The 15,756-nt window shown below is 36.7% G+C and overlaps 1 protein-coding gene across 1 annotated transcript in view; it reads left to right on the top strand.

Annotated features, from left to right (window-relative positions):
• HCRTR2 (hypocretin receptor 2) overlaps positions 1-15,756 on the top strand; it is a 118,490-nt gene that overhangs the window by 77,237 nt on the left and 25,497 nt on the right. Inside the window, exons 3-4 of the mRNA XM_025991231.2 lie at positions 3,054-3,297; positions 10,792-10,907. Coding sequence (XP_025847016.2) covers positions 3,054-3,297; positions 10,792-10,907 — 360 coding nt within the window. The remainder of the gene's footprint in view (positions 1-3,053; positions 3,298-10,791; positions 10,908-15,756) is intronic.

Here is a 15,756-nt window from a genome sequence, read left to right on the forward strand (position 1 = left end):
TTTTAAGGTTGTTTGGTTATATTTAAGATTCTTTGGACATGTAGTAATTTTCTATGACTTATTGGTCCTTTCTCTTCTAAATACAACCTTTAGGTTTATGACTGATACACAGTAACACTTCAGAAAATGCCCCCAAATCATAAAATCTCACAAAGGTAATAAAGCTTTGCTGAATAATTCAAATGACCCTTTTATATCTTTAATAATTCTATAAATCCAAGACCATTAACATTTACTGGGCTATTTACTGGATAATTATCATGAATTTCTTAGAAAATTATAACATATTTCATTTTTCTTCTCACACTTAGAGGAGCAGTTGGGTACTGTTTCAGGGTCACTTTTTTTTTTCAACTGCAGAAGAACCTCCACACAACAAAGGTCAGGAAAAGAACAAAACCTGAATAAAATGGAAGTGGTAGGTGGTGGGTGGTGATGGGGGGAGAGGGGAGGGTCCCTCACTCCTCAGTCACACTTTCTCACCTTCCAATCCATTACTGCCCATATCCAAATCTGTGGTGTGGCAAAATTTCTTTTTCTTTTTTTTTCTTTTTAAAATTTTAAAGTAATCTCTATACCCAATATGGAGCTCAAACTCACAACCCTGAGATCAAGAGTCTCATGCTATACTGACTGAACCAGCTAAGTGCCCCCCGCCAAATTTCCATTTTTACCTGCCTTAGATCTCTGAGGTCTTTTTGTCATAGCTATATGCTAGCATAGAACAGACTCATTGGCTACCAAAGCAAGTCTCCAGCATTGCCCTGACCATAGGGTGCCCATAATATGGGTGAAAGGTCAAGCATCTAACAAAAGAAGTTCTCATCATCTTATCCCACTTCATTTATAAAATTCATAATCTCCACTGGATTCATTCACAGATGATTTGCTATCAGGTTGATTTAAGCTAATATCAAACTCTAAATGAAAAAGGCACCCAGAAGTGCACTCCTAGAAGTAAAAGCAGCAAGAAATTGTCATTTGTAATCACCTAATCTAAGATGCAATTTTATATACCCCCAAGACAATATTGTTAATTGAATACTAGTGTGTATTATGCACTAGCAAATACAGTAGTCAAACAGTGGATGTAAAATCACTGGTTGCCAAGCATCCATTAAAATAGATTCTACTGTTAGGTTAACCATGTCAGCATATTCTATCATATTGCCACATAACAGAGAAGCCACTGCTCCTTGGCTCACTGCTGACACTGGATGATGGTCTTTCAAGTGAACTGCTTTTTAATTGATTATTACCGCTTAATAGTAAGGGAAAATGCTAGAAATGACTTTTGAATTTGAGGCATGCTACTTCTATCCCACCCACCCATGTTGATTACGATTCATGAATGATAAATACTAAGCCTTGTTGAGCATTTTACACTTCTGATAGCTAGATTGCATAAATATATCCCCAGCCCAGCAACTATGAAGGTCAGCTGTGCAGATCTAGACTACCACTGTTCTATTCCTAAATTACCAATAGCATTTGAGGGGCCTTGAGTGCTTGGCATATTTGCAGGAAAAGAATGAGAGTTGGGAGGCAAGGGGTTGGTTTAAGAAGGACACTTGAATTAGCTCTAAGACCAAGTAATTCTCAAGAGTCACCGACCAATCTAAACCATCTCTGATAGAGTTCAACCTTTAAGATTACACTCAAAATGCAATTAACCTCCAAGAATTTAGCATAGCTTAGGCCTTTACTTGTAATTTCTATGCTTTTTTTCCTCACTAAAAAGCAATCTGTTCCACTTAAAAGATAGGCTGCCGAGTTTGAGAATGGAAGAGAAAACTAAAGTACAATCATTATCATTGCCATATCATAGTAAGTAATAACAACCACTTACACAACATTTATGCAGCAGGCCAGGGCTAGGTATTTCACATCCCAGTTGACGCTCCCTGTTATTCCATGGTTGGGTCCTATTATCATCCAGTTTTACAGATGAGAAAACTGAGGTATACAGAGGTTAAGGAACTTACCCAGGATCATACATTTATCAAGTGAGATGGGGTTCATGCCCAGGTAACCTTGTTGCAGAATTGATTTCAACTGTACTGTTTTCAAGAGAGAATCAAAAGAATCAGAGTAACAATAATTGTATCTAGTCAGTTTCACTCATTTAACAGAAAACGATATCAACACATATTCATTTGGCTTAAAACTGTAAAATGTGTGGGGTGCCTGGGTGGCTGTTTAAAACCCAATTTGTGATTTCGGCTCAGGTCATGATCTCCTAAATCATGAAATCGAGCCCCACATTGTAATTAACTGACATTAACTATGGAAATCTGGACTAGGTGAATCTATTTGAGTTTTAGAGGCAAGTTGCTTACACCAGCAATGAACAAACTCTGGTGAGGAAATCCATACAGAATTCGCTTCTAACGTAACTTCTGCTTTTGGGTGCAACATGCTGGAAACAAACCAATGTACAAAGAGTATTTGTTATTTGAAAATAGACTAAGGTATCCATAAGTGTTTAAAAATGTTAATTAAATGCATCACAGTCAAATATCTATATGATATTTTAAAAGCAAGATATGTCATATTATCTTTATAAGTGAAAGTTTTCCAGTTCAAGCTAAATATATATCTTCTATTTTTTTGAAGACTTTTTTCCCTGTCAATGCAAAGTTGCAAGTTAAAATGATAGCAATAATTACTTAATTACTTAAAGAATTACTTAATTACTTAAAGAATGGCATATTACAAATTAACAGATTTGGCATAAAATTATTTCGTAGTCTGGCAAAGTTTTCATAGCACCTTTATCATTATATATATATAATATATATATAAATATATTATATATATATAAATATAAATATATTATATTTTTATAAAATATTTTATAAAATATTTTATAAAAATATGTAAGATAGTAAGAAAAACCTTACATGGAACATTTTCTCACAACTTTGAATCCAATTATCTGTGCAACCCTTTCTTTTTTTTTTTTTTTCCCTTTCTTTAATATAGTAAGTATATTAAGAACAATCCATTTAACACCGAGTGCTTCTCTTATCCTATGTTCTTTTTCTTCCTAGACTGTGTCAGTGTCTGTGTCTGTCCTCACACTGAGCTGCATTGCCTTGGATCGATGGTATGCAATCTGTCACCCTTTGATGTTTAAGAGCACAGCCAAGAGGGCCAGGAACAGCATTGTCATCATCTGGATTGTCTCCTGCATTATAATGATTCCTCAGGCCATCGTCATGGAGTGCAGCACCATGCTCCCTGGCTTAGCCAATAAAACCACTCTCTTTACAGTGTGTGATGAACGCTGGGGTGGTAAGTACATTATGGCCCATAAGCTGACATTTATGTTACAGATGCAAACTAAAAATTTGATTTGCAAAGCCATTATAAAGCTGACTTTATTGTTTTATTGACATCTATTAGTACAGTTTTGCAAAAGCATGAAAACGAGGTCAAAACCCAAAACCATTTCACTGACTAGCTCTGCCTATTTAGTCCTTTGGAAATATAATGCACAGTTTTCTGGTTTTCATATTTTTCAGATAGGAACAAAAGGAAAGGCTTTTTCTATAATTCAGAATTGATTATGGCAGCTTTTCTTAAGTTCTCCAAAACAAAGAAGGCTCCTTTCTACAATCCAGATATGTATTCTGGAATAATTAACATTTTACAAAATAGTACAAGGTTATATTGCCTCAAGTGTAAATTCCTTAGATACAACTGGAAATTTTATTTTTAAACCCATGTCCTGCCTGCAAACCTGACTGAAGTTGAGTATGTGGACCTATGCTCTTCTCTGAGTCAAATGATCTCCATATGCTATATTTATTCATAACATATTAAGTTGATAAGCTATCACTAGCATAATTATTTTCTGATTTAAGAATTATATTAATTATGAATCCTTTCTGGTTTCCAATCTGATAGGTATGACAGTTAAATTTAAACGAGTAGAAGTTTGGAGGCCTTATGCTCCTTTGGTTCAAAACTCTCAGTGACAGCCTTTGAGGTTTTTCTATAACAAGGGAAACATTTCTATCAATGTGTGATCAGGACACAAAACTGGACACAGCAAAGAATGACAAGAAATTAAATAATTCTGTATTTTAGTATGTCATGTACTAGTTACAAAATTATTACACTAAATTTGAGGAAACTGATCTGTCCTGTTCTGGATAAGTATGTAACAATAGCTCATAGTTAGGGAAATTAAACATTAGGAAAGAATTTGTTTATTAGGCAGATGTACATTTATGCTTATTAGAAAATTATGAACAAAAGCAGTATATCCTATGGATTTCTTTTTTTTTTTATTAAAAATTTTTATTTATTTATGATAGTCAGAGAGAGAGAGAGAGGCAGAGACACAGGCAGAGGGAGAAGCAGGCTCCATGCACCGGGAGCCCGATGTGGGATTCGATCCCGGGTCTCCAGGATTGCGCCCTGGGCCAAAGGCAGGCGCCAAACCGCTGTGCCACCCAGGGATCCCCTCCTATGGATTTCTTATGGATCTGGTATTCTCAGGTATTTGAATCTTTGCATTTATATGAAACTCCTAACTTGATACTTTGATTTGGAACGCTGAAAAGAAAAAAGTCAGGAATTGAAAAATTAGGCATATGCTTTCACTGTAACAGGATAAAATTGAAAAGACCCTGGGATTATTTTTCATATATTATCCAAAGACCTATATTAACTAAAACTTCACAATTTGCTGTGTCTCTAATCCCAAAAATTAGCTAGCTCTTTTTGAAATTTAGACTTCGCCTTCCTTTCTAACATTGTAATTCACTTGCTATATTTTCTCTGGATTATCTTCATATTTCCCCAATTTTCCCCAGTAACAGTGCAGACAAAAACAAAAGTAATGGAAAATTCTCAAATGGTAGGAATACTCCTTAAGAGTCTTAAGTCTCATTTATTTAATGTTCAAACAAAATCTTGAGTACTTAGGATATACCAGGAATGATGCCAACCTAGAGAGAAACAGACTCTGCCTAGGGGAACACATTCCATGTAGTGAGACTGCAAGGTAAATAAACAAATGTTTATAGTGTGCTTAGTATTTTAATATTCTGATATCCAAAGTGCTAGGCACACAAATGAAAGAACAAACTCATTCCTGGCCATTTGGACCAAAGTTTGTGAAGGAGCTGCTAACATTTCAGCAAAGAATTAAAGATAAGGAGAAATTCTCCATACAGGGAAGAGAGGAAAGGGTGTCCAGAAAGCAAGAAAATTCACTCAATGAGCAGCACCACTTGAAGTAAAGAAGACAGTCCAAACCTGTAGTCTCCACAATGTAGAGATATGCAGTCTAAAGAAGTATGTTTGGAAAGAAGGTGGATTGGGGACCAATTGTGACCTGTCCCTAATGAAATTCTTTTTTTTTTTTTTTTTTGTTTAAGATTTTATTTACTTATTCATGGAGGCACAGAGAGAAAGAGAGAGAGGCAGAGACACAGGCAGAGGCAGGCTCCATGCAGGAAGCCTGATGTGGGACTTGATCCCGGGTCTCCAGGATCACATGCTGAGCTGAAGGCAGACGTTTAACAGCTAATCCACCCAGGAGTCCCTAATGCAATTCTTAATACAATGAGTTCTATCTGGAAAACCCTAAAGATCTCTTGATCAGAATACTTTAGTTAACTAATGATGGAATTGAGCAGGTTATGAAGCAAAGAAGTATATTTAGATCTAAGCCTCCAACTCAAAAGTTGGATCCTTTAAGTTTATGAAAATAGTAATTAGATTAAAATACCTACCTATTATTTAACACGTGTCATTAGTATGTTCTCAAAAATATTTTGGTAATTGGTTTGTAAGTTTGTGGACTGCTTTTATAAGCTTTTCTTCCTTTCTTTCTTCCTTTTTCTTTTTTTTAATGTTGCCCTAAATAATCAAGTAGCATTCATCTTCATTAGCAGAAAGATTGCAGAGCTAAGGAATCCTATCAGTTATTCTGATGAAATAAATAGCCACATCATTTTCTAATTGCTTTGAGCAATAAATATGAATAAAATTCATTTCAACCTTTAGCATTTTGCAATCTAGCTGTAGCAGGGACATTTTCTTTAAAAAGCCAGTAACTACTATTGTTTGTTTGTTTGTTTATTTATTTATTTATTATTTCATTTATTTTAGAGAAAGAGAGAGGGGGTAAGAAAGCACAAGCAGGGGCAGGGGCAGAGGGAGAGGGAGAGAATATGAAGCCCACCTCACATTGAGCACAGAACCTGTTACCTGGGCTCAGTCTCAGAACCCAGGGATCATGACCTGAGCCTAAAACAAAAATTGGTCACGTAACTGATTGAGTCACCCCGGAGGCTCTACTGTTGAATATTTAAAAATCTAAACTCAGCCTTCAGAAGTAATTTAAGAAAACTATTTGGAGATGATTTTATATTAGCCTACAATTACTTAACATGATTATAAAGGCTTAAACTAAGCAATCAAAATTGCATTTATCATCCACACAATCAAACAATAAAATTTACGAAATTGACTTTTTGAATATTAAATGAAATTGTTAATCACTTAATGCTTTCAAGAAAAATATAAAGAACGATAGCAGGTTCTTATCATTTTGATCACTAGACTGCTTATTATAATGATTTTTACATAGCATAAGCTTTGTTGATGTAGGCTATTTGAAAGTCTATGTTTAGATTAAAATGTTAAAACTAAGATATGTTGTGATAGTCACAACCTAAAAAGGCCATAGGAAATTATATTTTACAATGTTAGCTTTCTAAAGTTCAAACATCTTTCAAGTCCAAAACCATTTAGCCCAATTTTTAAAAATTTATTGTGAAATATCTTCTATTTGAGCCTAATTCATGAATTATGTTTCTAATTTTTATCCTAAGTTAAATCAATAATGTGGTTGCAAAAGCAGACGGTGATATCATAATTGTCTTACAACCAATATATTCTAGCATGGATGGAGTCAGTGAACAATGTGGTCATTTGATTCATATCAAATCACTTTTAGGAAAGTCTTGCAAATGCTATCTCACTCATGGTACAAAATAACTAAGAACGCTGTCTTAGTCTTACTGAAAATATTACCAGAAATATTTAATATTTTGTGGATAAATTATTTCTGCAACTCATTGTATTTTTTATTGCTTATGGCTTGTTCAAAAAAATGACCATAAACCATAACTTCTGGCAGACACACTTGATACTCAAAAACAAATAATATGTGTTAATATTTATTTTAATGATCTTTAAAGCATGTCTTTAGATGTTAAATTAATTCACACTTCTAAAATTTTTAAATTATTCTAGAATTTACCCAAAGGTCCTTGTTTGCTTCATAAATGGATAGTTGCACAGAATAGTTCCTATTGGAAGGAAAGTAATTTCTTTTCTGCACTCAAAGATACAATTGTCTCACCAGTCATCCAATGTTTAATGAGCATATACTGTTAGTCAAACATTTTTCTAGACACTGAGGAATCATAATCTGTCTTAGAGTTTACTGCTGGATTGTTCTTTGATGGTCTGAAAGAAATAATAATGGAACTCTTCTTTACAATCAAACTGATTATAGCATCTGTCCTATTATAAGATTTTGAAAATATATATACATATGTGTATATGTATGCATATACTTATGGAAAACATTTATTAGAAGATAGTAAGATATATTAGGGATTCTGGTAAACTTTAATGGATCTATAAACTTTGTAAAAGATAGTCTATATCAAATATATGAGAAATTATATTTAATTTACTTGCCCATTGAGTTCCTGATAGTTGTAACATGAAAGAGAAAGTGTTTGTAGTTTTTTGGATAATGAGATTAATATGTTGGCTCAATAATGTAACAACTCATCTGAGACTAAGTCTTGTCTTATTAATATATTATTCTTTGGTCTCTGATTTCAAAGACTAAATATCCACATTTTCTTCTTACCTATTGGTTTGATATATATGCAAGAATTGATTCACATTGTGTCTATTCATCAATTGAATAAAGACACCAATTTTGAATGATTGCCAATCTTTTTTTAAAAAAAAGATTTTTGTTTATTTATTCATGAAAGACACAGAGAGAGGGGGAGAGACACAGGCAGAGGGAGAAGCAAGCTCCATGCAGGGAGCCTGACGTGGGTCTCAATCCTGGGACTCCAGGATCGTGCCCTGGGCCAAAGGCAGGCGCTAAACCGCTGAGCCACCTAGGGATCCCCTGATTGCCAATCTTTAAGATGCAGTTTTATAGTGCGATTGCTAAGTGGAACAAATTTCCTGTCACTACACTTTAGGTTTCTATAAATGTCTTAAATATATTGAAGACATTGTTCATCAAGTGCAGAGAGAGACTGCAAAGATAGTTTCAACACATAAAACATAAAATTCCAATGGCATTTCTGGGTTTTCATTTAGCTTAGATTGTAAATTGTAAGCATGAAATGAAGAATGTTAAAACTATCATGTTTCCCCAATTATCTAAAATAATCTCTTTATTAAAACATTCAATCCCAGCCTGCATGTGCAATTTCATTTGATCAACTTTTCTCTGTGTGGGTGTTCATTATCATAATATGCATTAACCAGCCAATTACATATTTTACCAACTATTTATAAATATAATGACTGGAGAATAATCTTTCTCTCCCAGCTGTTAAAAACCCAAACTGTTGTCACAGTGATGGTATCCATAGCTGTAATTAAAAAAGAAGAATACTAACTCTCAAATCTACCCTCAACTCACTCAATTTACTCTGAGGTAGGGATATCAGATAGCCATTTACTCTGAAGTAAATCTTACTCAATTTACTTCACAGGTGTGTCAGTTTCAAAGGTGGATTTTTATGTGGGAAGATCAGGTGAAACCTTTAAAACAAAAGTTCGAGCCACTCAGGTGCCTGGGAAGTGCTGAATGTCCTCCTCTAGCTCCTCAGAAAATGGCTTACCAAATGCTGCTCAAGCTGTAGCATTTCAAAGAGAAAGGCTGTCATTCCTCCAGGCTGCTTAGATTCTATCACTTTTTCTGTAACTGGCCTACTTTATAGGATAAGCTTGAAAGAAGTTAGAAACTGATGAGTTAGATGTGGCCCACGTGGGCCACAAAAGAGCTAAACTGATGCTCCAAGTTGGACTCTTAGACCACTGAGCCAGCACAGGCACCCTGCTGTCCTCTCTGGGGATAACAGTGAAGAAAAATATCTGCCTGAGAAATAAGACAGGGTTTTAGAAGGAAGAATTAGGAGAATATCAAACTCAACAAACTCTAGAAGACAAGGCTATGGACTCAAGATTGTGGAGGATATTCAACTCATACATATATGTAAAAAACATTTGCGACTATTAAATGAATGTTCGATGAATGTTATCAATTATTGAGGTCATATTCATAGTTATTATTGGCTAATCCTGACTATAAATCGTCCTTACCACATTTGATCACATAACTGAGTCTTCATGCTTTTATATGCCCTTTCTGAAGCAATGAAAAAAATAAAATGCATGGAGGTGATAGTGTTATCCCTCAAAAATAGTATGGAAATAACCTCTTTGCCACTATCAAAGTTGATTTAAGTTGCTTAATTTTTAGAAGTGGAAAAAAAGAGGGGAAAAAACTTTGTTTTGTTAGCATTCAATTAGAATTATATCTAATTGTTGCATTTAATATCCATGGAATCCATGTAGGATATATTCTGTTTCCTCTTTTGCATGTAAGTAAAAGTGGCTGGATTACTGTGATATATTCAAATTTGAGTATAGGAAAAATATCCTTGAAAGCATTTAAAAAGTTAGTAGGGGAACTCGCTGGCTCAGTCAGTGGAGCATGTCAGTCTTCTTCTCAGGGTGAATTCGAGCCCCACAGTGGATATAAAGGTTACTTAAAAATAAAATATTTAAAAAGACTAGTAAAAACAATTAAAAGTCAGTAATAAATACATTTAGAAAAGCCAAAAAATTTGTGTTAAACTGCAATATTATTTATTATTTGAATAATTGACTCTTTAACAAAGGCCTAATCTGTGGTAGGTATCACCTGTGTGCGTAGACTGAATGATAAGAAATTACTAAAATCCTAGAGTGCTTATGACTAAATAAATGAGAAGAATATAAAAAAAATCCATATTTGTTTAAAAATTAACTTTAAAAAACCATAAAATATCACTTTTATTAAAAGTACATGCATACATACATATATATATATACACACACAGCATTACTGAAAGAGGAATTTTATATTGTTCTAGTAATCCACAAAAAGAATCATTAAATATTCACTGTGTTTAATTTTCCAAAGTTATTCCACGTTTGTATATGGAGGTACAACTGGGAATAGCTTCTCATTTCTCAGGAAACTTCTAATTCTAATGAGGAGGAATCACCTCAGTTTACATTCTTTTCCCAAAAGGATTAGCAATTAGGTTTGATTGTCTTGTTTCTTATTGCAAATTCAAGTACGGCACAATCCAAATTAATTTTTATTAATTAGCCAGAGGTAATCAGACATAAAAAGTTCTTTTTGATAAATGAAGGCTTGACTGTGGATAGCCTATGTTAACACAGATTAAGAAATGGCTAATTGTTATTCCTCTGAGTACATTAAGTTAAATTAAGATTTCACATTTAGTGTGTGTATACTAAGTGTAAGTAGTTAATACTATATTACAATATTTTTGTGTGTGTCCTGTGTGTGTGTGTGTGTGTGTGTATAATATGCCAGTCAAATCATATATAAGTTAATGTGTACTTTTAAGGCAAAGCATTGACAGATATACCTTTAAAAAATTCTGTGATTTATAAAACAAGATATTATTATTTTGGCTTTCATTCCAGGTGAAATTTACCCCAAGATGTATCACATCTGTTTCTTTCTGGTGACATACATGGCACCACTGTGTCTTATGGTATTGGCTTATCTGCAAATATTTCGTAAACTCTGGTGTCGCCAGGTATGTAATTTCAAATAATTTCCTTGTGTTTTCTTTAGGATGTACTCAGAAATAAAATTCAAGAGGAGTGCTTAGGTAGCTCAGTTGGGTGGGTGGCAGGCTTTTGATTTTGGCTCAGGTCATGACCTCAGGGTCCTGAATCTCATCTGCTCTGCGCTCAGCAGGAAATCTGCTTGAAAATTCTCTCCTTCTGTTCCTCCCTGAATATGTACTCTTTCTCTTTCTGTAAAATAATGAAATATTTTTAAAAATAATAAAATTTAAGAGTAGATTGAACCAATATAATATGGTAACCAAAGGAGTGTGTATTCTTCTAAAATAAGGCACTAGCCATGGAAATATCTCTTGTTCTAGACATTTTTTTAGGGTGGTATTTAGGGAATGTATTTTTTTGAACTGCCTTAATGACTTTAAATTTTAAAGCTCTGTGATTAATCGACTTTTTTTGCTAGGACTGATATAAATTTTACTTTGTATGAAAACTAACAAAAATTTCTTTAATGTTTCCTGGACTGTATGTAAAGAATGTTGTCTTTTCAATGAGATTTATGTGATACATTTTTATTTTATGTGTTACGTCTCTGACATCAAAGATCATATTATTTTTTTGTAGCACAGTAGAATTTAGACTTTTAGAAACTGTTTATAATGCTGATGTGGGAGTATTGTAGTTTGTTAGATATTTTTTCTATGTCAGTGAGTGTATTCATTCTCTATTATTCAATCATCAACTATTTATCATATTTTTTCCATGTATATCTGATAAAAAGCTAAAAGCTCCTGTCAAATTCATTGATGAATTCATAGACTAGAGGAAGGGAAGAGTCAGATGCAGAGTGAAAATCATCTTAATAAGTATAACCCAGGGGATCAGAGGAAGACCTGCTGGAAGGGTACCTAATTCAAAGCAGGAAACATTTAAGCTGAACATTGATGATTCCAAGTAAATCACCAACAAACACCGTGTAATGGTTTATAAAAGTTTAGGCAAAGTATACAGCTCATCCTCTTGTATTTATACATTTTATTTTAAAATTCCACATTTTGGGATGCCTGGGTGGCTCAGCAAGTGAGTGTCTGCCTTTGCCTCAGTATGTGATCCCGGGGTCCTGGGATCGAGTCCTGCATTCGGTTTCCCACAGGGAGCCTGCTTCTCCCTCTGCCTATGTCTCCACCCTTCCTCCCCCTCCCTATGTCTCTCATGAATAAATAAATAAAATCTTAAAAAAAATAAAATTCCACATTTTTTGGAGATGTACTTCTCTCAGTATTTTAGAGCTTATCAGGCTCGTGGAAAGTCGTGCCCTTAGTCTGTTTGCTCTGATATATTTTACCTAGTTGAAAGAATTTATTGGGCTAACTTAATTCATTAAAAGTATTTCACAAACTTTGTATTTGGTCCTTGAGAATGAGTCTTAATTTGGGTCTCCTTCAACCTTTGTTAGTCAAAGCATCTTTCAAGATATCTTTTACTGGTTGAATATAGGCCACAGTTTCATTTTTCAACACTGTATATCTTATAATTCCAATTTTTTTCTTTTCCCCTATTTTTGCAAAGAAACAGTTTCTTTTATTTAAAGTTGTAGCCAGTACCAATACTTACTAGCATTCTGACCCCCAGTCTTTTCAACTAAAGTAACAAATGTGTACCATTGTAGAACATGAGCTATGTTTTTCAATCCTAGTATAATTATCTCAACACTCTCTACTTGGCCATGATATCACAAATTTTAGGGTGTCTGTTACCATTGCACCCACCTCTTGCTAAGTATTACTATACTAGTCAGTTTTTGCTAGGTTATTCTGCTGTAAAAAACAACCCCAGTGTGGGTGGCTTACAACAGTGTATCTCACTCATGTTCCATGTCAGTAGTGAGGACAGGCTGTGGATGTTTATCATCTTATTTCAGAACTCAGTCTAAAGGAACAGCAATTCTTGGGACATGCCATTCTGTGACTGAGGGAAAGGGCAAGGAAGTGGGAAGAAATTTGTGATGTCTCTTTGATATTTGCTTTGAACTGGCATATGTTAAGTCTCTTAATACTTTAGGGAAAACACGTATATTTTGGTTAAGCTTGACCATGGAGAAGGAAAGGATCCTTTTCTCACAGAAAGACATTACAACTCAAAGGGCAATAGGAATCTTCTTACAAGCTGAGGAGTGAATAATCAGAAATGATATAGTACAGAGAAGTCAAAAACACAGACTTAAGGTCCAGACTGTATGAGTTTAAATCCTGACTCTGCAATTTAATAGATGCATAAATTTTGTCAATTTTTTAAATTTCTCTGCCTCTCTTTCATTATTTTAAAGTGGGGTTGTGTAACATCTACCTCAAAGAATTATTACACTTATTTGATGAATTAATTCAATGTCTAGAGCACAGAAAGTGCTTATCAATTAAAATACCCTAACATATTATTCATCCTTTCAGTTAATTCTGCTTATATATTAAAAATAACAAGTATATGTTGAATCAATGCATGTGACTACTTTTTTTTTTTAATTATTTATCGGAGTTCAATTTGCCAACATATAGCATAACACCCAGTGCTCATCCCGCCAAGTGCCCCCCTCAGTGTCCATCACCCTGTGACTACTTTCTTAAGTAGATCTCTCCTTCCATAGTACTTAAAAAAAAAAAAAGATTTTATTTATTTACTGAGAGAGAGAGAGAGAGAGAGAGAGAGAGAGTGCAGAAGGGGGAAGGAGCAGAGGGAGACAGAGAGAAAGAATCTCAAACAGACTCCATGCTGAGAATGGAGTTTGATGTCAGGCTCAATCTCATGACCGAGGAGGGGCAAGACGGCGGAAGAGCAGGGTCCCCAAGTCACCTGTCCCCACCAAATTACCTAGAAAACCATCCAATCATCCTGAAAATCTACGAATTCGGCCTGAGATTTAAAGAGAGACCAGCTGGAACGCTGCAGTGAGAAGAGTTCGCGCTTCTATCAAGGTAGGAAGACGGGAAAAAAGAAATAAAGAAACAAAAGGCCTCCAAGGGGGAGGGGCCCCGCGAGGAGCCGGGCTGAGGCCGGGGCGAGTGTCCCCAGGACAGGAGAGCCCCGTCCCGGAGGAGCAGGAGCTGCACCGACCTTCCCCGCGGAAAGGGGCTCGCAGGGAGTTGGAGCAGGACCCAGGAGGGCGGGGATGCCCTCGGGCTCCCTGGGACAGTAACAGAGGAACTGCGCCCCGGAGAGTGCGCCGAGCTCCCTAAGGGCTGCAGCGCTCGGCGGGACCCGGAGCAGCTCGGAGGGGCTCGGGCGGCGGCTCCGCGGAGGGGGCTGCGGGGCTCCGGGAACAGCTCAGCGGCGGCGGCTCGGGCGGAGGAAGAAGCTCCGCGGAGGGGGCGGCGCGGCTCCGGGAACAGCTCGGAGGGGCTCGGGCGGCGGCTCCGCGGAGGGGGCTGCGGGGCGGGAGCGCGAATCCAACAGCGCAGGCGCCGGAGCACAGGGCGCCGGGACACAGCCCAGGATCCGGCCTCTCCCGGGACAGGCAGAGGCCGGGAGGGCCCAGGACAGCAAGGACGCTCCTGCCCCGAGCTGAGCAGATCAGCGGCCCCGCCCCGGAGCCTCCAGGCCCTGCAGACGGAGAGCCCCGGAGCTACTGTGGGAGCTGACTCCAGGGTCCCAGAGCTGCCCCCGCCACTGTGGCTTCCTCCCGGGGCCTCTCGGGGTGAACAACCCCCACTGAGCCCTGCACCAGGCAGGGGCAGAGCAGCTCCCCCAAGTGCTAACACCTGAGAATCAGCACAGCAGGCCCCTCCCCCAGAAGACCAGCTAGACGGACCAGTTCCAAGGGAAGTCAAGGGACTTAAAGTATACAGAATCGGAAGATACTCCCCCGTGTTTTTTTTGTTTTGTTTTTTTTTGTTTTGTTTTTGTTTTTTGTGGTTTTTTTTTGTTTGTTTGTTTTGTTTTGTGCTTTTTTTTTCTTTCTTTCTTCTTGATTTCTGATTGCTTACCCCACCCCACCCCTTTTTTTTTCTTTTTTCTCCTTTCTTTCTTTTTCTTTCTTTTTCTTCTCTTTTTCCCCTTTTTTTCTTCTTTCTCTTTTTTCTTTTTCTCTTTTCTTTCCTTCTCTCTCTTTTTCTCCTTTTCCCAATACAACTTGTTTTTGGCCACTCTGCACTGAGCAAAATGACTAGAAGGAAAACCTCACCTCAAAAAAAAGAATCAGAAACAGCCCTCTCTCCCACAGAGTTGCAAAATATGGATTACAATTCAATGTCAGAAAGCCAATTCAGAAGCACTATTTTACAGCTACTGGTGGCTCTAGAAAAAACCATAAAGGACTCAAGAGACTTCATGACTACAGAATTTAGATCCAATCAGACAGAAATTAAAAATCAATTAAATGAGATGCAGTCCAAGCTAGAAGTCCTAACGACGAGGGTTAATGAAGTGGAAGAACGAGTGAGTGACATAGAAGACAAGTTGATGTCAAAGAGGGAAACTGAGGAAAAATGAAACAAGCAATTAAAAGACCATGAGGATAGATTAAGGGAAATAAATGACAGCCTGAGGAAGAAAAACCTACGTTTAATTGGGGTTCCCGAGGGCGCCGAAAGGGACAGAGGGCCAGAATATGTATTTGAACAAATCCTAGCTGAAAACTTTCCGAATCTGGGAAGGGAAACAGGCATTCAGATCCAGGAAATAGAGAGATCCCCCCCTAAAATCAACAAAAACCGTTCAACACCTCGTCATTTAATAGTGAAGCTTGCAAATTCCAAAGATAAGGAGAAGATCCTTAAAGCAGCAAGAGAAAAAAAGTCCCTGACTTTTATGGGGAGGAATATTAGGATACAGCAGACCTCTCCACAGAGACCTGGCAGGCCAGAAAGG

Source organism: Vulpes vulpes, chromosome 1, assembly GCF_048418805.1.
Source record: "Vulpes vulpes isolate BD-2025 chromosome 1, VulVul3, whole genome shotgun sequence".
Lineage (NCBI taxonomy): Eukaryota > Metazoa > Chordata > Mammalia > Carnivora > Canidae > Vulpes > Vulpes vulpes.